The sequence below is a fragment of the Sebastes fasciatus genome, chromosome 2 (assembly GCF_043250625.1).
Source record: "Sebastes fasciatus isolate fSebFas1 chromosome 2, fSebFas1.pri, whole genome shotgun sequence".
NCBI lineage: Eukaryota > Metazoa > Chordata > Actinopteri > Perciformes > Sebastidae > Sebastes > Sebastes fasciatus.
Window position 1 is genome coordinate 28,920,147 of NC_133796.1, and position 23,638 is coordinate 28,943,784.

At 40.3% G+C, this 23,638-nt stretch overlaps 1 protein-coding gene across 1 annotated transcript in view; it reads left to right on the top strand.

Moving 5' to 3' along the window:
• Positions 1-23,638, top strand: part of LOC141761727 (polycystin-1-like protein 2) — a 28,241-nt gene that overhangs the window by 3,308 nt on the left and 1,295 nt on the right. Inside the window, 39 exon segments of the mRNA XM_074625310.1 lie at positions 130-288; positions 379-567; positions 1,190-1,300; positions 2,420-2,567; positions 2,653-2,882; positions 2,970-3,380; positions 3,483-3,703; positions 3,706-3,841; positions 4,707-4,905; positions 5,007-5,118; positions 5,206-5,347; positions 5,548-5,760; positions 6,723-6,865; positions 7,155-7,334; positions 7,450-7,731; positions 8,635-8,862; positions 8,946-9,070; positions 9,168-9,288; positions 10,279-10,407; positions 10,492-10,717; positions 10,863-11,053; positions 11,149-11,379; positions 12,573-12,674; positions 12,796-12,974; positions 13,088-13,234; positions 13,331-13,530; positions 14,040-14,266; positions 14,360-14,576; positions 16,157-16,629; positions 17,248-17,344; positions 17,429-17,569; positions 17,654-17,839; positions 19,696-20,026; positions 21,011-21,144; positions 21,229-21,356; positions 21,432-21,592; positions 22,706-22,916; positions 23,028-23,129; positions 23,219-23,350. Coding sequence (XP_074481411.1) covers positions 130-288; positions 379-567; positions 1,190-1,300; positions 2,420-2,567; positions 2,653-2,882; positions 2,970-3,380; positions 3,483-3,703; positions 3,706-3,841; positions 4,707-4,905; positions 5,007-5,118; positions 5,206-5,347; positions 5,548-5,760; positions 6,723-6,865; positions 7,155-7,334; positions 7,450-7,731; positions 8,635-8,862; positions 8,946-9,070; positions 9,168-9,288; positions 10,279-10,407; positions 10,492-10,717; positions 10,863-11,053; positions 11,149-11,379; positions 12,573-12,674; positions 12,796-12,974; positions 13,088-13,234; positions 13,331-13,530; positions 14,040-14,266; positions 14,360-14,576; positions 16,157-16,629; positions 17,248-17,344; positions 17,429-17,569; positions 17,654-17,839; positions 19,696-20,026; positions 21,011-21,144; positions 21,229-21,356; positions 21,432-21,592; positions 22,706-22,916; positions 23,028-23,129; positions 23,219-23,350 — 7,295 coding nt within the window.

Below are 23,638 nucleotides of genomic sequence, written 5' to 3' on the forward strand. Positions count from 1 at the left end.
AACAATTAACTTAACAGAGAGAAAAGATAAGGAAAACAACCATCTGTGGAGATAACGTCTTCTGCAGCATTTTTGCTTAAATAGCAGAATTGGAAATAGAAGTATGTATTTGTTTTTGTCCTTTCCCAGCTTCACTTGCGTGGCTGGATGGCTCAGATGTCAGCTATAGTAACTGGGTGAACATGCCAGAAGCACAAGCAGCCTGTGGACATATCCTGAGACATTCAGGCTTCCAGTGGGAAGCGGCAGGAAACTGCAGCAAGGAACTCGACTTCATTTGCCAGTTTGGTATGCACTCCTAAATAAATCACCAAATAGCATTAAACGTACGTTGTGTTTGCTCGTCTTTATATAATTTTTGATTTTGTCTCTTCTCAGATTCTGGGAGATCTATCGCATGTGACGGACAAAATGCAACATTGCAATGTGGTTCTGGTCAAGTTTTAGAGATAGATGACAGCTTCTATGGTCGAAAAACAATTCACTACTGCCGATCCAAACTCACAGCCTCACCCACATCATCCCAGGAGGAGTGCAGCTGGATAGATGTGATAGACTCTGTAACAGGTATTATGAGTATACATATGTCTAATAGATCAGGTTACTCTGCATTTGTTTGACAAAAATATTTACTTCTACCTGGTACTTTAAATAATGGAACAGTTTGTTTAAAAGAATATTTGTATTTACAGTGAAAGCTATGGGAACACATTTGGCTTTGTCAAAGCCGCTTTAACAAAAGGGTCAGATACTAAAATCACCACAAACTACGTTTTTGTTTCATGCTTTGTGTCAAACACAAAAACCCTCATTGCCGTGTGAGTGCAGACAAAAGGATTACACTTCCAGAAAAGACATTAAGCAAATCCCCTCCTGGGAGCTGAATAGATGGGCTTTGGGGTAACTATACATTCACATTCATATCAGTCTGGGATTACATATGCTGGAGGAGTTCATGCAGTTACTAAGCAAATACCTTATTGTTAATACACCTCTTTAAAGAGCTATTAGACCCTCCCATTAGAAGGTTATTATAGAAACACCAGCAAGATTGTTTAAATTCAATGGGATGTCATGCTTTTTAAATGTACTAAAACAATATTTTCAAAGCTTCTTGATCAATAATCTTGAAAATAATTCCCATAATCTGCATCTCATCGCCGTTGACTTGATTTATGTGTCGTTACAGCCCATTGCCATGGACTGCAGGCCTGCCAGGCTCCGGTGGATCTGAGCTCTTTTGGAGAACCATGTCCTGTGCTAGGAAGTTACCTGTCTGTAGAGTACAGCTGCAAAGAAGGTCAGATTTTACTTCCACTATACATAGACTTTATCTATCTAAAATTATACTGATATATAAAAGAACAGTGTGTAACATTTAGGGGGATCTATTGGCAGAAATATAATATAATATCCTACACACTGGACCTTTAAATAATACTTAAGATCATTATTAGATAGAGCAGATTGGAAAATATAACTTTAGTCATATTAAAGCTGAAGTTGGTAACTTTGAGCAAATATGAAGTTGAAATTGAAGTTTATGAAGTTATTTTTATAAAACTGTGACTATATGTTGACAATAGTGCATGAGACAGATAAACTGTGAAAAAAATGATGTGCCTCTGCGTCCTCCTAGTGCTCTTAATGGCATTTAAAAGATTTCACTGCATCCGAATGGAAACAACCAATCAGAGCCCAGCTGTCTCTAAGCAGCTGTCAATCACTGCTCCGGCTGGTGGGCGGTGCTTGGTATTTCCTCAACTGATCTCAACATGGCGGCCGGGTCATAAACTTTCTCATTTTACAGCTAAACAGTACACTACAAGATGTTTCTGAAAACATTTTAGGCGAGAAATAGGCATTAACTATTGGAGTTGGCGAGTTTTGCGAGCAGTGATAGACAGCTCGGCTCTGATAGGTTTGTTTTTGTTCGGGCGCAGGGAAATCTTGCAAATGCCATTAGGAGCACAGGAGGAGGCAGGAGAACATGATTTTTTTTCACAGATAATCTGTCTCATGCACTACTGTCAGGATATATTGACAGTTTTATAGAAATAACTTTTTATCATATTTGCTCAAAGTTACCGACTGCAGCTATAAATACCAATATAGTTAATGTATTGTATTATTGCCTGACATCTATACAAGGCATGTATGTGTAGTTCACAGCTAGTCTGGGGTTAGCCAAAACTTTGGTTGATGTCGTCACCCTGCATGTCTTGTGTTCCTCGTTTTCGTGACTGAACCACATTTCTTATCCTTGACACTTAACTTTGCCCACAGAGCTATGTAGACTCTCAAGCTAAACTTGCCAGTTGACTTCCAAGTCAAGTGATTTCCTCACTAGTCTAATTAGCAGAATGAACTTGGATGATCTGCACTATATTGTGAAATTAACAGTGTGATTTCCTGTCAGGACTCCACCTGTTGATCAGCAAGCTGGCGGCCGTCTTTGATAATGTGACCATCACTGTGAAGTGGCTCCTTCATCCTTTTCAGGGAAACCTGACATGCTCACTGAATGCTGGAGATGGCCACACCATTGATCCATACAGCCCAGAAGAGTGAGTGAGAGTTTGCATTCAACCAGATCGGTTTTTATGTAGTTTATGAAACTGTATTTAAGCTTTTACTTTACCTGTCTCACAGGATGGAGAGCACTGTGATGCACACATTCAGCCGTCCTGGTGTTTTCATGGTTGAAGTGGACTGCACTACCAGTGACTGGCATGTTACAGCTCAGAGAGCCATCACCATTCAGGAGCCTGTTGGAGAGTTTGGTGTCATTAAGTGCTATAGCAGGAATATTTCAACAGGTGGCACCAAATGCAATGCGCTTCATGGTAGGCCTGTTCAGATCCAGGTTATGGTGGAGGCAGGTGAGTCGGTCTAACAATGTAGGGGATAAATGCTTCCAATAAATCACCAAAATACAGAATCATTTGATTTTTTCTTTCTTTAAATAGGTTCAAATGTTTCCTACACAATTCAACACGAAGGCCATTTGGTTGCAAACTCATCAGTGGAGAGAGGGATCACACCCCACAACATTACACTGAGAGTAAGTGTGGTGAAGAAGCTCGGACATGGCTGCCACAACCTGACTCTAGCTGCCTCTAACAGGGTCACAGTCCACGCAGTGTCCACTCATCTGGAGCTGTGTCTGCTGGAGCCCATTGAAGGCCTGCAGGCCTCGGTGACAGCAGAGGATGACATGTGTCCAGACTCTGCTGATCTCATCATTAGTGTTTCGTTGGAGCAAGGAGCCCCCGCGGAGCTGCTCTTCAATCTGACTGGAGCCGGGGATGAACTCTCCGAGACCAGAGACATGCTCAATGGCAGCTTACAGGCTTATACATTCTCCAGCCCACTTGAAGGTACTTAACAGCTTCAGCTGTGCAGTAATTAAATGAAATCAATCACCTGTAGTGTATAATACATGTGCTCAATGCTCTTAAATACAAACTCTATTTCTAAAGGGCCGTTGCAGGTGAAGGTACGAGCCTTGAATGCCTTCTCTGCCTCTGATGTGGACGTGGACTTGGAGAACATACTTCGGGCTTGCCAGAATTACTCTGACTTTTCATCAGATGAACATGGAAACACAGTGTGTAAAAGATTAGCATCAAATGATAATGATCTGTGCATATGTTCAGGCTTGTTTCTGTTACAGCACAATAACTTTGTTTTCATCTACAGACAGGTAGTGTGAGTATCGATGACTTGAAAATAACTGCTACTCCGGATACCTTGGTTGACGACACTCAGAGTGTCACACTGAGCACAACTGGAACTGAATCACTGCCCAGCAAAGGACTCGCATTTGAATGGAAATGTAGTAAGTACAACAGGACTTTAACAGCTAAAACCATAAAAAGTGTTTTCGTGGGGGGGTGAACACAATTAGAAGAACACAGACAATCCAAGACTATAACATTTTAAGAACAGTGAAGCTTTAAATGCTCAGTGTTTTTGACAGTGAGAACATTTTCATGCACACTATGAGTCCAGTTTTTAGTCTTTTCCTGATTTTGATCATATTCAGGATGTGAATTTCGCATTAAACATGACAAACCTGGTTATTCAGCTCTCCGTATATATCAGTATCGAGGTTACAGATCATTTGTCTGCATGTGTGTCTTTGAATCTTTGAGGATACTCCTCGTTTGGTCTTTGACTGTGTGGACACCGCTGGATTTTTTTACACAGCTGGATTTGGTTTCCCCCATCTGATCACCACTAATGGATGATTAGAGCCCGAAGGCAATTTTTCCTTACCAGTGTCCAACTTTCACTTTCATTTCAGCATTACTGGTGTCAGACGTTCAGTTTCATTTCAGTGTAAATCATCATCACAACCTTAATTATCACAATGATCAGAAACCTTTCAGGTCTTTTGGTTTCATCAGCACACTCTGGTTTCTCAAAACCGAGTGCTTATCCAAATTTATGAAGCCAGGATATGATGTTCACATCCTGCAAACCCCCAAAAACGCACTTAAGGGTATTGATTCAATTGTATTGTAGTTTCTGAGATTGTAGTTCGTGGTGATGTTCTACTAGATTGCATTGTGTTCTTGTTATTTTGTCCATCCCCTATAAATATAAAAATACTGTGATTCATGATATTTGTCACTGTAATTTCTTTATTGTTAAGTGCTATTAAGTAAGTTACTAAGTTCTGCCTCTACTTCTTTCCACAGAAGGAAACTGCAAATGCAAAAATAAAACAAAGGATGAAACTCATGTTATTGAAAAAGACTGCCTTCCAAATCCCTTTGATATTGTCAAATATGCTTTAACTGTGAGGAGAACAACCTGGTTTAGGAAATGGGTTGAGTTGGCTTCAGCTCATAAGTGCATCACTGTCGTACCAAAGGAATTCACAGATGTCACCATCAGGTAAAAGGGTCAAATATCCTCAGAGTATTTATTCTGCAGCTTGTTGGCAGGTTTTATAAATACTGAAAATGACAGTTATATATTTACTTTTATTCTTGCAGTTGTGAAGATTGCGCTTCGATAAACGTCAACGACGACGTGAAGCTTAGACTGAGCTGTGTGACAACTTGCCCAGATGTGGTTTGGTTCATTGAGGACCCCAAACCTTTGACAGTAAGTCTGGAGCGGCAACTGAAATTGATTTTAAACTGTGGCATAAGAGATTAATGTGTCAACTATTAACTGATGATCTCTTCCCAGGATAACCTCAGCAAATGTTACTCCAAAGCAGGAAGAAGGCCTCCTATTGAGAGGCAGGACGGCAACACTGAATATGTTGTACATAGCCGACATCTGAAGGTTTCAAGAGACAAATTGCACAACATCAGTGTTATTGCTTATGGTGCGTCAGTCATAATGTTCTTTTTAGATGTAGATTAAGGGCTACATTAGTATCAATAGAGGTTTGGGCCCTTTTGAACGCCTTTTGAAACCCAGTGCTTTGTTCAAAACTACAAATTAATTTCAACTTAATTTCAAACATCTGGCTTTGAAAGACGCTGATAAATTGATTTACAAAACATGTTTTCTTTTTTGTTACAGGCAAGAATGAGCCAGGTTTTGCCAAGTACACTTTTCCAATACCAGGCCCTGAGCCAACTGAACCAGCTGTAACTGAAGCTCCTTTAGACCCCAGACCTCCTTCATGTAGCATATCTCCTCCGTCAGGAACAGTTCTCGACGCTTTTGACATCACCTGCACAGCGAGCTCTTTCTGCTCTACAGGCTGTTTTTATTGCTTCAAAACAGACACAGGTGGTACCTCTTGATTAAATTCACCTTTTTTCAACACTGTCTTTATTGGTTTTGTTACATAACAGCCTTGGGGATGAATAATACAACAATGTAAAAGAATGTAATTACAAAGATGCTAGATTGCTGGGTCCAGAACATAAGTGTACCTATACCAGTTTTACATGTTGGGCAGAACTGGGAGTGTACTGAGGATGATTTAATTCAATTTTTAACAAACAAAAAAGCTCTGCCACAGGGCAGATTTGAAAGAAAGAAAGAAAGAAAGAGAAGGAATCAGGAGGAGTATGAATCTGTTGGGAGGAAGTGAGGAAAAGGCAGATCACAGTTTGTGTCAATTAGTTGTTTTATGCATATTACAAAAGTATCCCAGAATAAGAAAAGTTTTGTATTTGGTTGGTGAGATATAAAGTCCCCATCACTCAATAATGACTGTCTCTTATTGTTACTTCACAATGCAGAGTGATAAATGTGCATAGTTGCATAGTCCAGTATGAAATTTACACAAGTCTGATGTGGAAACTTGAAACTTCCAGTGCACGTACACTTGTGTTGCGCATTTAAACTTTTGAAGTGAAGATTTGCATATTCATAGATCTTAGATTTTTCAGTGAGGGAGAGGGAGTAGATGCAATGTAAAAGGAATATGATTATTTTTAAATAGGTAGGTAATTGAGCACTTTGCTGTCAAACCATATCAAACACAAAACATTATTCAAAACAGAGTACTTTTTAAGTCATAAAACCTGTCTGGAAGGGATATTTGAGCTATTGTTGCACATAAAAAACAAATGTAGAATGAGTTTGATGATGATGGCTGACCTTTGAAATATGCCCTTTGCTCTAAAAATAAGTGCCTGTGATTAATGTCAATGCTTTGGCCGTTTAGCAACCTGTATGCAGATAAACAACCGAGAATTCATGACAGGAACAGTTTTACTAAATTGTCTCTTTTGTCTTGAAAGGAAAACATCTGCGCTGCAGTAACGCAAATGAGGTGAAATCTGTCTTCCTGCCTCTCGGAGATAAGAACAACAATTACAGTTTGTCTGTTGTGGTGACGGTGAAAAATGAATATGAGAAAGCCACCACGACCGTCTCCACTCAGGTTTGTCATCCGCCAGTAATCATGTATTTTGATTTATTGTCCTAGAAGGAGTTTTCACAGCCAGTACACAGAAACATACAGATGTAGACAGTACATTAAATCCTTATGCATTCATCAATCCCAGCTCACAACAGTGACAACAAGACAGATTGTCTCTATTTTGGAGTCCTGTATCTCAGACCAGATGGAAGTAATGTGGCCTGTTGATTGAGGGGGTGATCAGTGTCAAGAAGGAGGATTAGAGATATAAAAGTCTTTGACTAATTCAGACTGTTTATGTTCCTTTAAGGTACGAACAAGCAGCTCCAGTTCGTCTGTGGAGGCTCTCCAGTCTGCAGTGGAGGACACTGTGAGTCAGTTAGAGCAGCAGGGTCTTCTCTCCGGGGAGGCACTCGGACAAATATTTACCTCAGTTGCTGACATACTGAATACAGAGGACGGCCAAGATCAGAAGGATGCAAGGACGGAGGTAACAGAATGTGGTCCATGTTGAAACTGTAATATATTGCTGTGATATTTGTGAGGTTTATAAGTTTTCTTGTGGGCGAGTGGAGGGTCTCAATCAGCACTTCCTCTTCTTTCAGCTCAGAGAGCAAATGCTGACCAAAATGACCATAGTTCTGCTGGACTCACCCAGCAACACAACGCAGGAAGTGCAAGTGACGGCCAGAGCTGTGGCGGGACTCACCCAGCGCCCAGACGAGCTCAGTCCCGCTGCTCAAGTACAATACAATTCCTTCATTCATTCATTCATTCATTCAACCTTTATTTTTACTCAAGAGATCATTGAGGGAAGATCAAGTCAACTACAAAGCAAAGAAAAGGAAAATAAAACAACAACAATGAGATATACAAACAGAGAAGATGCAATATCATTATAGAAATAGTAAATGCCATTAAAAATTTTCGAATAGGAAAAATAATTTGATAAATACATTTGGGAATTTTAGATCTAAAATAAGGTACAGTATATACAAAAGCCCTAGAATCTTGCAATTACGATGGATAAATTGATGAATTAAAATGTAAAATAAAACACAGTTATGTAAAACAATTACAAGTAGAAGTTTCTAAAATGTCCAAAAGGCTTGAGGGAATTTTTAGGGAAACTTAAAAAAATGCAGTACAGACAGCCCTTTATTTTAAGCCATTGTAAGAGGAGGCTTAAAGGTACTATATGCAACTTTTAGAAAATCCTTGTTATCAATAACACCGGTGGCCATTAAGTGAACTGCAGTTGGCATCCTGTTGCTTTTGTACTTGATTGCACTCCGTAGGCGGATTATGATTACAATCATATCATCATTACTATCTGTAATGTCCAATCTCCATGATACTAACGAGCTTGCCATTTGCAAATTACTTCATCAGCTAACATTACGAAGCAAAACCGTCCCGAGTCCTTTACATAGAAATCAGTCCACGGGCTTTTATAGGCAACAGAGAAAGTCGGAGAAGATCTCAGTTTTTAAGTTACAATACAATCTGTTCACACATTGGCAATACAAAGCAATTGATACATGGAAATTGTTACATATAGAACCTTTAAGTCTGAATTAATGTCACAAAATAACATATGAGGAAGGAAATAAAAAGTTGTTGTGCACCTCAATTTTATGATGAGCTGGCATCCTGTTTAAGAAGCAGGACAGTTAATGTTAGAAATCTGCAGCAACATGCAGACCAGGCTATTTAAAAGCATGTTCAACTCTTTAACGGCCTCTCTCAAAATAGAAAATCAATTCCTTATTAAATTGCGTTGCTCTTAGTATGATAAATGTTCATCAGCTTGTTTGAAAGTTGGACACAGATCAACTGTAATCTTTCCCGTCGCCGTATTTCCTCTCCAGGAAGAAGCGGGTTCATTGTTGGTCGACCTCAGCTCCTCCCTCAACACCATCAGCGTTAATCAGGACGACGGAGACGACGGAGAAGTCGTGCAAGCAGCTGCACCAATAGTTGAAGCAGCCAGTAATATTTTGAATGTTTCGTCAAATGTAAGAACAAAACTATCACTGATGTTGCTAAATATGTACCTGTTTTTCCCTACACCAAACAACATATAATATTTTTTCCTCAGAAAAAAGTCTCAGATTTTCTTCTCACTGGGATAAGCAATGTTCAAAGTGCTTTGCTGAATAATAAAAAGCTGAATGGAGAACCTGCCATCATCGATTCTGGTCATATCAGTGTGTATGTCAACAGGTAAGAGATGACTGACACTGACTGCTGTAGCACGTACTTAAGAATAAACTAGAGTTTGCTGAAATTACTAAAATAATTCTGATTCTGCTTCCTGCAGAGTGTCTCCAGAGAAGATGCAGATGCAGGATATAAATGTCCAGAAGAACAGCTCCTCCAGATTTTCCTTCCCCTCCCTGCCTGCTCATATTGTCTCTCCAGACAAGCCAGTGGATGTCAGAGTAAGTGTGTGTGACAGCCTGATGTTTATTATGTCTATGGCCTTTTTCAAGTCATAATGCCTGGACAAGGTAAACAACTAGTTTATTCTTCATTAATACGTTTTTATTTGGATCCGTTACCTCCTTAACTTTAATGTTTGCACTCTATTGGGTCATTACATGTCATTTTGAGAAAGCTAAAAAAAGAATATGGAGGAGAGAAGCATTGTATCTCAAAACATTATTAATATCTGATATCTACGACAGTGGTTCCCAACCTTTTTCCTTAAGGGACCCTTTCCTATCATTGAGTAAACTGACTAAGTGACATATTTTATGAATATTTCATATTATATTCAATGCATAACAATAACAGTATAGAACAACCGATAAACTCTACAATTAACCCAAATAATGAACGCAATGACTGCAGGAAGTTTGTGTAAAACCAGCGATTTGGATGAATTTTGAGCAGATTATTTCCTGTGAATATTGCATCAGATATGAGTTTCCTCTTATTTTTAGGCACTTAGGCTTCTTTTTTGACAAATCTAGTGTTTTCTTCCCCCTGACGTTTGACTACTGTTCTATGAGCTCTTTGGTTGTTTTAACTGCGTACTTCTCTAATGCAGAATGAGGCTGTTTAGCAGAGTGGAAAGGCTCTGTGGATATAACTTGTGTTCAGGTCTTCACTGTGCCCTTATAATGTTTATATCTTAAATAATAAGCCACAGGAATGAATGAAATGCTGAGAGGCCAAATGTATATTAATAAAAAAAAAAAAGAAGTATTACACCCCTTAATATCAAGAAGACCTCGCAACCCCCTGTGAAGTATTGGCGACCCCTAGTGGGGATCAGGACCCCCTAAATTGGGATTGGGAGTGATCTACAACTATGGCCTCAACAGAAAAAGACTGAACCATGCCATCTGTAAAACATGTAGATAAAGGATCAGGTCTGCTTCCTTTAAAGTAATCTGTCTCATCAGAGTATGTTCACCTTCTTCTAGATGATGAGTTTTGAGAAGAACCCGTATTCTTGGAGGGGGGGAAACATCACAGGAACTGTTGGATCCGTCTCTCTCACCAGATTAAACGGCACCGTCATTCCTGTAGAGAACTTACCCGATGAGATAGAGGTAATATTTGTTTCAGAGATACTTTTAGTTACTTTGGATAACATTGGTAGATTGTTCAGCATAATGTCTTTTCTGGGTTTTCAGATTCTCCTACCAAGGCTTGACGTTGGGCAGCAGAACAGCACGGTCCTGGACCTGGCCAATTTCAGCACATTAATACTTGACGTCCCCTCGCCGGATGTAACACTGGTGCTGAAAATGGAGCCGTCTGAAAACATCTCCTTCATGCTATTCCTGGGATATAAAGATTATCCGAGTGATGAGAATTATGTAGCCAAGACTCAGATCCCTCTAGAGAATACCAAAGAAGGTAAAACTAAAACTATCAGATTTGCTTTTTGTAAAGTACACAATATGGCTGAAAGTCACATTTAAACTATATTCATAGATATGTACATGTGAGCCTCCATGTGTGTGTTTTTACATATATGAATATATCTGTCATTTTAACACAGAGGAACGATACACCTGGGTGCTGAGTCCCAAAGACAGAACAGGAGAAGTTGGAGAGCACTACCTTGTCATGAAGCCCATTGTTGAGCCAGGCGTCAAATCCATCAATGCCACTGTCACCGTCATTTCCATCGCTGCCCAGTGCAAATACTGGAATGAAACTGAGTCTTCTTGGAGTGAAAATGGCTGCAGGGTGAGAATAAAAAGAACAACAACACACATCCACAGTTGTTCCATCAATGCATCCTTGAAAAGTGAGCTGTGAGCTGTTTTTCTTTTTTCCTACAGGTCGGTCCGCTCACCACGCCTCTCGTCACCCAGTGCCTCTGTAACCACTTAACTTTCTTCGGCAGCTCTTTCTTCGTCATGCCGAACTTGGTGGATGTGTCACGCACAGCAGAGCTTTTCGCTACGTTCACTAACAATCCCGTGGTGGTGTGTTTTGTGGGGGCCATCTTTGTTGCTTATCTCCTGGTGGTTGTGTGGGCACGCAGAAAGGACATCCAGGACTCAGCCAAGGTCATTCTCATTACTCACTTTCACCACTTTATATTGTTTTATTTGAAATGCCAGACCATTTGGGAAGTCTAATTCAGACTTTTTTGGCCACACATATAATATGAAAGCCTCAAAGTATCAGTACCACAGCAGAATACCCCATTAAAAACTCTGCTTTTGAGATGTCACTTTACTATGTCAACTGCAGCATCCCTATATTTAAAAACAGCCGCAGTTGACCAAAGTGCTGAACAGGCATAAAATACAAATGAATACAAAGCAAACAACAATAAGAACAAAGGAAAACAATAAACATGGTGTGCACATAATAGTAGTAAATTAATTTCAGCACAAAAGAAAATAAAGTCAAAGTGACTCAATCAACTGCCAGCGAGAAGAGGTGAGTGTTCCAGAGCCTTTAGAAAGGTGCAGGATAAAAATAAAAATGTCTTTTCCTGAAAAAAAATATTATGACTGTGAATTAATCATTTTAAAAATCTTGGTGGGTCCAAAATGAATGTTTTGTTAAAAATCTGTAGAAAATATCTTACATTTGGTTCCCTCTTCTAACAAGGTTTGTGAGCTAATAGTAAAACAACATTGGTATGGCATGGTATCTCTGGGTCGTTAGTTAGTGTGGAAAAAAACGGATAAATGGCTGAGATTGACAGTAAATCTGGCAACGACTTGTTGTGAAGTAAATGCAATGCAACGAGGAGGGAGAATGCAACATCTAGTAGCTGAATGTTATCAATAGCACCTTTAAATGTTTCTGTGCTCCGAGCAGTTTTTATATGGAAAGGTAAACTGTTCCAGAGATTTGGGGTGGTTTTGTGTCCAGCTCTGGGGACATCCAGGAGCATCTGATTGGTCGACCTCAGTGCTCTAACTGGAGTATGAGGGTGCACTCGTTCTGCTAGATAAGGTGGCGCCAGTTGGCCTGTTTATGCTCTAATAATGGATCAAATTTTATGAGCATTTTTGTGCTTTACACCTTATTCTACAAAATAACGAGTGCTTACATCCATCAGTTACATTTAAAGAAATATAAAGTGCAATATTTTCTCAGTAAATATGAGTATATACTAAAATATTCAAGCCATCTATGATTTAAATGCCTTTAATTTCTTCGTTTATCTTATATTTGATGAAAACATTCACTCTATGTCATTGAATTTACCAATTAAAAAAAGTGTCTTCGCCATCACTTGTAGGTGAAGATAACGGTGCTGGAGGATAATGACCCCTTGGCTGAGTATCATTATATGCTGAATATCAGCACAGGGCATCGGCATGGTGCCTCCACCTCCTCTCAGGTCAGTAATATCTGTTAAAGCTCAGAGGGGACTCAGAAACGAAACCTGCCTGCTGCTCTAGTCGTACATTTCTGATGCTGACGACTCTGTCCATCTTGATTGACCTTTTTTTTGTTTTTAGGTGACGATAACCCTGCTGGGCACAGAGGGAGAAAGCGAGCCCCACCATCTGACCGATCCTGAGAAGCCGGTGTTCGAGAGGGGCGGGGGGGACATGTTCCTGCTGACCACACACTTTTCCCTTGGAGATCTGCAGAGCATCAGGCTGTGGCACGACAACTCAGGAGCACATCCTGCATGGTACGGGTTAAGAGGTGGTAATGTGACGCCGAAGACGATTAAATCACGAAGTTTGAGCTTGAGTTTGTACTGTTGCTATAAGCGCACAAGATAATTATTGATATTACATGCAGGTATGTCAACAAAGTTATGGTGCAGGATCTGGAGAGTGGTCAGAAATGGCACTTCCTGTGTAACTCCTGGCTGGCTGTAGATGTGGGAGAGTGCTCTCTCGACAAGGTCTTCCCAGTAGCCACAGAGATGGACTTGAAGAGGTTTAGGTAAGACCGGCCATGGATCTGGTAAAAACACTTCACCAAGGAATCTTACTGATTTATGATTCATCCTGAGGCCAAATTTCCAATGCTTCTTTCCAGTAACTTGTTCTTCATGAAGACAGCCAAAGATTTCCGGGACGGCCACATCTGGTTCTCTGTCATTAGTCGGCCTCCCTGCAGCACTTTCACACGTGTGCAGCGAGTGTCTTGCTGTTTTTCCCTGCTGCTCTGCACCATGCTGACCAGCATCATGTTCTGGGGCATCCCCAGTGACCCGTCTGAGCAGACCATGGACCTGGGTAGGTAACAAAACTACTTAAAGAAACAGTGTGTAACATTTCGAGGGATCTATTGGCAGAAATGGAATATAATATTGATGATGATGAAGTTTTCATTAGTGTTAGTTTTGACTCTGGGGATGGAAAGTAAACTTGTCCCAGATGACCTGAGAGGTCTGGATGGTTCATAATGTAGCAGAAGACCAGAAATGAACCATTCAGTGCTTTAGAAACCAATTGTAGTATTTTGAAATCAATTCTTTGACAGACAGGAAGCCAGTCTAAAGACCTCATAACTGGATTGATGTGATCCACTTTCTTGGCCTTAGCGAGGACTCGAGCAGCAGCGTTCTGAATCAGCTGCAGCTGTCCAATCAATTTATTAAGGAGACCTGTAAAGCACACCTTTACAGTAGTCGAGTCTACTCAAGATAAATGCATGGGCAAGTTTTTTCCAAATCCTAAAAAGACCTGTCCTTTATTCACATCCATTTAAATTTGATTTAAAGTAACACTTTACTTTTCTGCAGGTCACATCGAGTTCACCTGGCAACAGGTTATGATTGGAGTTCAAAGTTCAATCATCATGTTTCCCATCAATCTCCTCATCGTGAGTATCTTCAGAAACACTCGTCCTCGAGAGAAGGGCGCCAAAACGGACACGTCTAAACAAGGAAAGACTGGTCGGGTTTCTCCTTCACAGACGTCTTCTCCTCAGAAAGAGCTGAAGGACATCACACCAGACACTGTGATCAAGGTGAGGTAACAGAAATCCATATCGATGATTTGGACGTCGTAATAAATCCTCTTTTCCACATGTCTAAAGTGCTTAACATGGTTTCACCATTAGGACATAAAGAGAATTGCTCAGTCACTCTCAAAGGCCATGAAGAGTCCGCTGCCTCACCTGGAGCTCCGGCCCGGTCAGCAGACAGACATCAACACTCTGCTGTCTCTGGTGGAAGACATCATCAGACAGCAGAACCGCGCGGCAGGAGACTTCTACACCGACGCCTCCAAGAGGGATCGCTCCATGATACTCAGTTTACGTGCAGTTAATCTACAAGGTAAAAAAAAATGTAATACAGTCTTGATTTTATTAGCTGCTCCATTTGGAGGACCAGACTTATTAAACCTGCAGTAAGCAGAATATTTTTGGCATCATTGAGCAAAAATTCCATAATAACCTTTCAGCATATTGTAATTCAAGTGTTCTGACAGAAAACTAGACTTCTGCACCTCCTCATGGCTCTGTTTTCAGGCTTTAGAAAATCTAGGCTGTGACAGGAGACTTTGGCCAATCACAGGTCATTTCTGAGAGAGCGTTCCTATTGGCTGTGCTCCGGCTGGTGGGCGGTGCTTGGTATTTCCTCAACTGATCTCAATAAGGCTGCCGGGTCACAAACTTTCCCACTTTACAGCTAAACAGCACACTACAAGATATTTCTGAAAACATTTGAGCCGAGATAGGCATTACAGTAACAGAATATTGATTCATATTTGATCAGCGCTGCCTAGTTTGACCGTTTGATCGGAGTTCGCGAGTGATTGAAAGCTGCTCAAAGACGGCAGGCTCTAGCTCGGCTCTGATTGGTTGTTTTCCTCCGGTCTGTGAAATCTTGCAGATGCCATTAGGAGCACCGGAGGACACAGGGACACATGATTTTTTTCAGATTACCTGTCTCATGCACTACTGCCAGGATATAGTGACCGTTTTATAACAATAACTTTTTTTAATCATATTTGCTCCAGTTCTACCTACTGCAGCTTTAAGAAAAATTAAATAACACAACGAGTAAGGGATAATGTACAGCGAGCCGGTCATTGTTGTGAATTAAACACCGACAGGGCCCTGACAACAATGACCCGCTAGCTGTACGTTATCCCGCTTATTACACGGCTACTTACTTAAAAAAATCAATTATTTGACACAAAAATGGTCCTTCAGAGTCCGACATCAGAACTGCGCCCATAGCAACGGTCTGTTATAAAGAAATAACAGAATGTAAATGGCTGTGATTGACCAATCAGAATCGAGTATTCAACAAAATGTAATAAATTGATATAATGCCCATTTAATACATAGGAAATATGTAAATAGCATACATACAAATTGAGAATCTATTGATATCTAAAGATATATACCGTATTACCGTCTCTTCAGGATTTATTTTCTTAAGCAGTATTTTCCTCATGGGACTGGCTTGATGCATTTTATCTATGAAACACGGATATAAAAATGATCAAGTAGAATTATTTTCTTCAATATCCATTGAAACATTGGATTAAGGTTTAGGGCAAACTGTATCTTTTCTTTTAAATGATAAATTGTCAAGAAAATTCTCCTGATAGTCCCAGACTTCTAGTCTGATGATGATGATGTGATCTGTGATATTGTCAGTGGTCTAAATTACACCATACCTAAGTTTTTAGATTGATCATGGCCTACCTGTGCTCTCATTTGCATACTGAAAGACAAAACAAATAATGCAACGACCTCAAAGAAAGTCCTGCTGAAGAAAAAATAAATGATGTTGATGGAAAATTTAATTGCTCTGAATTTGTAATTATTTTCTATTTCTAAAAATTACCCTGAATGATAAACATTGGCATCCTGACAGACTAATACTGATTTTTGCGTGGACAGAAACCAGTGTGTGGGGGAGCCCTGAGAAGACTTCAGATGAAGCTCAGAAGAAGAGCACCAACAGCCGCTACCTGTACAAGCAGCTGCGTCATGTTGAGAAGGAGCTGGCTTTGTTGGGAACTTCTCGTTTTCCAGACCCAGACAGCTACGACCGAGCCATGCAGCAGGTTCAGGGAATGAAGGGTCTTCTGGAGTACCACCTCCCCTCATCCAGTCTGGACGGAGACCAGCTGGACCACAGCCCAAGTCCAGAAGAGAGCGTCAACGGAGACACTGCCAAGAAGTGCTGTCAAGGAGGGCTGCCGTGGTGGTTTGTGTTTCTTGGTTGGATACTAGTGATCGCAACCAGTGGCGTGTCAGGATACTTCACCATGATGTACGGGCTGACGTACGGGAAAGACCGCTCCATCAGCTGGCTCATCTCCATGCTGGTCTCCTTCTTTGAGAGTCTCTTTATTACTCAGCCTCTGAAGGTGAGCGACATTACAGCTCTGGTCAGAACATACAGGGATGTAATGTTTAGAAAGTCATTCATTAAAGGGACTATTTGTAACTTTTCAGAAATGCTTGTTAACAGCGACACCTGTGGCCGTTAAGTCAACGAAAGTCAGCCTCGGGCTCGCGCTTGCTCGCTCTAAATAGACATGAACGAGCATCGCTCAAAACAGTGAGGTGACACACGTCAGCTAAAACCACAATATCACTCTATATTTCACCTGCTTGGCAGTAATGTTAGCTGACCAGACGAAGGTCTCTCCATGAATCACTGCTGATCCTAATGTTGGCTTTTCCTGCTTCAGCCTCCGGGGCTGAAGCAGGAAAAGCGGTTCGGTGCCGGGGCTGAAGCAGGAAGAGCAAGCTTTAAAACTGAGCTTGCTACAACCTCCGACAGGTCAATTGTGTTAATGCGTTTAAGAAATTAGTGGCAATAGAACAAATTTGCATTAACACGTTATTATCGCGTTAACTTTGACAGCCCTAAATATAATAGAAACCTATTATCAGATATAATGTGTACATTCATACTGTATTTATAATACATTGATCATTATGATCCTCTGGGGTTGAAGTGTGAACATCTTCCGTCACAGGTTCTTGGTTTTGCTGCTTTCTTCGCTCTCGTTTTGAAGAAAGTTGACCAGGAGGAGTACGGAGAGCCTCAGATAGATGACACAATGAGGAACACAAGTACGTTTTTTTCATTTTTCATTTTTTGTTGTATTGTTTTGTGTGAAAAAAACAAAACACATCAGTACAATATCCCTCTCTCAGATGATCCTGATGCAGTGCGCGCAGCCAGAAGAGACAGCACATGCAGTTTCTATCAGCCACCACCTCCCACTGACATCGAGAGGATGAGGAACAACATGATTAAAGAACAGAAGGTCTTCGTCCTCATACGGGAGATTCTTGGTAGGAGAACCACTTTGATATAAACATAAGAAGCAATGTGATACGTTTTGAGAAGGTGATGTGAGATGTTTGTTTGTGATGCAGCCTACATGGGATTTATGTGGATGTTGCTCCTGGTGGCGTACGGTCAGAGGGACCCCAACGCTTACTTTCTGACCCAACACATTCGACAGAGCTTCAGCAAAGGGATCTCAGACAGTATGAGTATCCAGGATGTGTTCAACTGGGCAAACACAACTCTACTGAGCAACCTGTTCGGAGAGCACCCAGGTCAGTGTGCTGTTACAATTAACTGTCACACACGACTGCTTTGCATGATCGATGAATAACATTTGCAAATTTGTGTTTGTCTATTTATAACAAAATGGAAAACACATGTAAATCATTCAGCTGTCGTTATTTGGTAAATAAATACGTAGCTAATATCAGCTTTTTGCTAATTTTGGCTTCGGTTGCCTGATGGTAAGTCTGGTATTGTAAAGCTCATTGTATTTTTATATTGTTGTGTACAAGCAAATTAGAACCAACAATAAATTAAAATCCAAACCAACTATAACTTGGATCTGACAATAAAATATTATAATATTATTATAATATATATAATAATAATAAAATATAAATATAAAATATAATATATTATAATATTAAAGGATTTTCGAGTATTTCACATTTAAATGATGTACTAGATATGGAAATTGACCTTTTGCTCTTAAAATAGTATTGTTAAATATGATTAAATATTATATCACTTTGCAATGCCTAAAATTGGACTCTCACTTGTTCCTGTCTACTATACTACATGATATCAACAGCATATTTATGTAGTAAACTATAAAATGTGTTCAAACATTTCCTGTCATTCGAAATAGAAAATACTTCATTGTCTGCTTTTCACGTACAATAGGCAGAAATTTGTCTTTGGTTTGCATGTGCAAAAACTGCTATTAAAAGGATACATTAAAACAACATATCACATTCAGACAGGACACATTAAAACCTGTAAAAAGAAGAAGAAAAAAAAGGCCTTTTGTGGTTCAAAATATGGAGTTAGTTGTGACCATAACTGAACTTTATTTATTTATTTTGGCTGAGTGTGCCACATAAAATTATTTTTTATCTGCAAAAAGTGGTTTCACAGACGAGTGGTGGAAGACGTATTCAGATCCTTTAGTAATAGTAAGTAATAGTATTAATACCACACTGTGAAAATATTCCACTGCAAGTAACTGCCCCGCATATAAAACCTGTGGCACACCGAAGGCATAGCCATCGGTGTGTGAATGAGTATTTAGATTAGATCCTGGTGTGCAAAGTTGGCACCTTAGCAGCCTCTGCCATCAGTGTATAAATGGGTGTATGAATGGGTGAATGCTGACATGTAAAGCGCTTTGAGTGGTCGGAAGACTAGAAAAGTGCTATATAAGTCAAAGTCCATTTACCCTTTACCATTTTACTTAAGTAAAAGTAAGTATTATCAGAAAAATGTACTTGAAAATATGAAAGGTAAAATTATTGTTTATTGATTGTGCAATAAAATGTTCCCTGTCAGTGATTTCCTATTACATATGTTTCTGGATTACTATTACTGCTGCATTGATGTGTTTGTTGTATTTTACTGCTGTAGATTTTTAAGGTTGTGCTATTTTTAACTCTTTAAATACTGTTGGTAGTTTAATCTACAGCAATGCATCATGATCTATAAGATCATCATATGTTTGTAGCGTCGCTGTCCTTCGAGAACCACGCATCTCTAAAAAGTCCACTTTTCATGGTGTCAGAAAAACAGTCCTGTTTTCAGCTTTGTGACGATGCATTTTCCAGCTGATCCAAGAGGCTTTTAAATAGTTTATTTAGCTGGAGAAGTAGGAGAATTTTCTAAACATTCAAAATCAATCAATGGTTTTCACTAAAGTGGATGAAAAACTGTAATCTGTAAAGTAACTAAAGCTGTCACACAAATGTAGTGGAGTAAAAATGAATTTGCCTCTGAGATGTATTGAAGTAGAAGTGTAAAGTTGCATGAAAGGGAAATACATTCCACCACCGTCACAGACACAAGATAACGACCACTTATAATTGATCTTTCCTTTAAATGTGTTTATCCTTGTTACCTGAATCTGTCACAGGATTCATCACAGATGGAAACTCCAAGCTGGTGGGTAACGCTCGTCTTCGCCAGGTGAGGGTACATCAAAACTCCTGCCAGGTGGCTCCCTCCATGCAGCAGTCTGGGCGGGACTGTCACGCTCCGTACTCGTGGGATTTGGAGGACATGGACTCCTACGGCCCGGTCTGGAGCCGCCCTGTGGGTGATAACACCTCGCTGAACCTTCACAGCCCGTGGACGTACCAGTCCCAGGGTGAACTGAGGGCCTTCCCCGTCTGGGGCAGCGTGATGCTCTACAGAGGAGGAGGGTTTGTGGTGGATCTGGGGCCAGACTTACACAATTCCAGCAGGTAGGCATTGTAACATATGAAGAGCCCACTGAAATTAACCTCAATAGAATGACAGACAGATGATAAGTGAAATGACTAGTGTACTAATCGATTAGTTGATTGACAGAAGAAGAAGATTTGTAAGTTTCAGCTCCTTAAAGGAACTGTGTGTAACATTTCGGGGGGATCTATTAGCAGAAATGGAATATAATAGTCAAAAGTATGTTTTCATTAGTGTATAATCACCTGAATCTGAGAACTGTTGTGTTTTCGTTAGCTTAGAATGAGCCCTTTATATCTACATAGGGAGCGGGTCCTCTTCTCGGAGTCCGCCATGTTGCTCCGTCATGTTTCTACAGTAGCCCAGAACGGACAAACCAAACACTGGCTCTGCAGAGGGCCTTTCATGTTTTACGTTACCTGAAGGCCACCGTAGTTCTCCGACACGCTCGTGAAACTGCAGTAACGTGAGACGCACAGTGCAAAACCGTGGTACCGCCAGCCGCCGTCTGACTTCCATTGCTTGTTGTGTTATTGTGGTAAGGATGGCCATTGAGAGAGGCGAAAGGCGTTACCACGGTTTTGCACTCAGTGGCTCACGTTACCGCAGTCTTGGAAAGGGAGGAGTGAGCGGAGGGGTACTCAGTTGGTTGTAATCTGCAACAACAACACTAGATGTCGCCAAATCATACACACTGCACCTTTAAGTGTGGGGAATTACATCTTTTGTTCATAGCTTTTCTACAAATCAATAATTAGAGAATGAAAATAATTGTTAGTTGCAGCCTTACAGATGATAGAGAGGTGACAAAAGCATAATTTATTATACTTTTATCCTAAAACTAAATTTACAAATCTACATGTCTTTAGCTTTAGTGTAAGTGTTTTTATTTGCTTTTAATTAGCCTTAAATTAGTGTATCAATGACACATAGTTGGCGTCTGCGTCAGAATTGTGTTTTAAGGTGTAACATTTATAAATCGTACCATGTTGTTCTCTTTGTAGATCCCTTCAGTACCTTTATGACAACACCTGGTTTGATGTGTACACCCAAGCGGTCTTTGTTGAGTTCACTGTGTACAATGCCAACGTCAACCTCTTCTGTATTGTCACACTCATGCTGGAGACCACAGCCATAGGTACGTAGTTCATGTCTGTGGAGCTGCACAGAAGCTTTAATTGTTATAAGAATCATGTTTTCTGTCACTTTGTGTTTCCTCCAGGAGCTTTCCAGTTCCGCAGCGAGCTTCAGAGCGTGCGTCTTTACCAGTCGACCGGCGGCCTTCACATCTTTGTCATGGCCTCTGAAGCCATATACTTCCTCTTCATCATCTATTACATGTTTGTCCAGGTATGAATTCATTATACCTCCAATTTACTACCATCAGTAGTAATAACAATTACAACTCTCCTCTCCTCCTGACAGGGAAAGCTGATGAAGCAGCAGAAATGGGTTTATTTCAAGAGTAAGTGGAACCTGCTGGAGCTGGCGATTATCATCCTCAGCTGGAGCGCGCTGTCTGTCTTCATCAAGAGGACTTTACTGGGAAACCGAGACATAGAGTACTACCAAAACCACAAAGACCAGTAAGCAATAAGAATAACACAACCCATACAAGTATATACTGAAGGGTTTTATTTTAACATTGGTGTGAACGACAAGTTTTGCTCATTTACTGTGTATTTTGCGTTTTTTCTAAATGTACAGTACGTCGGGGCGGCTGTAGCTCGGTGGGTAAAGTGGGTTGTCCTTTAACGTTTAAAGGTGGCAGTTTGATCCCTGGCTCCTACTGTCCACATGTCGAAGTGTTCTTGAATGATGGACACTGCTCCCTGGGCACTTTACAGCATCCCACTGCTCCTAAAATGTTCTTGATGGGTTAAATCTTGTAGTCATCAGCACATCCTCTCTGCACTATAGATGTAGAGCTGCAACGATTTATCGATTAGTTGTCAACTATTAAATGAATCGCCTGTTTTGATAATCGATTAATCAGTTTGAGTCATGTTTTAAGAAAAACAAGTATAAATTCTCTGATTCCAGCTTCTTAAATGTGAATGTTTTCTGGTTTCTTTACTCCTCTATGACAGTAAACTGAATATCTTTGAGTTATGGACAAAACAAGACATTTGAGGACGTCATCTTGGGCTTTGAGAAACACTGATCCACGTTTTTCACCATTTTCTGACATTTTATAGACCAAACAACTAATCAATTAATCGAGAAAATAATCTACAGATTAATCAACAATGAAAATAATCGTTAGTTGCAGCCCTAAGTAGATGTTTTTTTCACAGTTTCACCAGTACGCAACAACTGTGCTTTTTTAAAATTCTGTTCTGATAAATAGTCACCACCACTCATTGACACAAAACCTGAAAATGAGAGAAATATTTGAGTTGTTTTACAGAAGGAGAACAAACAGCTTTTACAGTATATACTGTGGTAGAAAGCTGATGTTTTGCTCAGACCATATTAGGCAAATTAGAAGCTGTCTACATTTTATAATTAGCGTTATCTCACAAATGCTCAGAGTGAACACCTCATTTTAACCTTTGGACATGAATACTTACACAGATAATCTGTTATGTGAATTAAATTTCAACTCAATAAATAAGAAAGCGTTACTAAGTCAACTATTAATTCCTCAAAACCTTTTTCAATACATTGTCAAAACAAGGCTCACGCTCTGTCTCCAGATACGCCAGTTTCCATGAGACAGCCAAGGCCGATGCGGTGCTGGGCTATCTGATTGCCTTCCTGGTGCTGTTGGCTACAGTCAAACTGTGGCACCTGCTGAGACTGAACCCGAAGCTGCACATGATCACCGCCACGCTGCAGCGAGCCTGGACTGATATCTCAGGCTTCCTGGTGGTCATGACCATCATGTTCCTGGCCTACTCCATCGCTGTGAGCAGTTTCCCACACTTCAACATCAGCATGCTGCTGGAGTCACTGCAGTTTATCCTATTCTATCTAGACTTTGTTTCATTCATTTATTAACACAGATCTATTTTTCAGTCTAACCTGATGTATGGGTGGAAGCTATACTCCTATCGGACTCTGCTGGATTCTGCACAGACCATGGTCAGCCTGCAGCTTGGCATTTTTAACTATGACGAGGTTAGTATGACGCTATTATAATTGTACCACAGCAGATTATGAAAGCTGACCCGTCTTCTTCAGTGTATTTATTCGTCCTGATCCCTCAGGTTCTGACTTACAATCCAGTGCTGGGAGCTTTCCTCATCGGCTCCTGCATTGTGTTCATGACCTTTGTGGTGCTGAACCTCTTCATCTCTGTCATTCTGGTGGCGTTCAGTCAAGAGCAGATCCATCACAAGGTAACTCACCATGCTGAGTCTCAAATGTCTTATTGTAAACATGTTATCGGGTACGGAAGCCCTAAACCGACATGATTCAAACATTTTTTTAATGCCATCGTCTCACGAAAACAAGCCTTTTTTATCTGACAGTGCTGGACTTGGTGAAATTAGCGAAAGGATACACGTGTCACTACGTCCTGTTTTCAAAATAAGGTGTTAACAAGGTTACATACAATATATGGAAATAAGATTAAATGGATTATATTCACAAGCAGTATAAAACCTGTTACCTGTGTCCCTTATAAA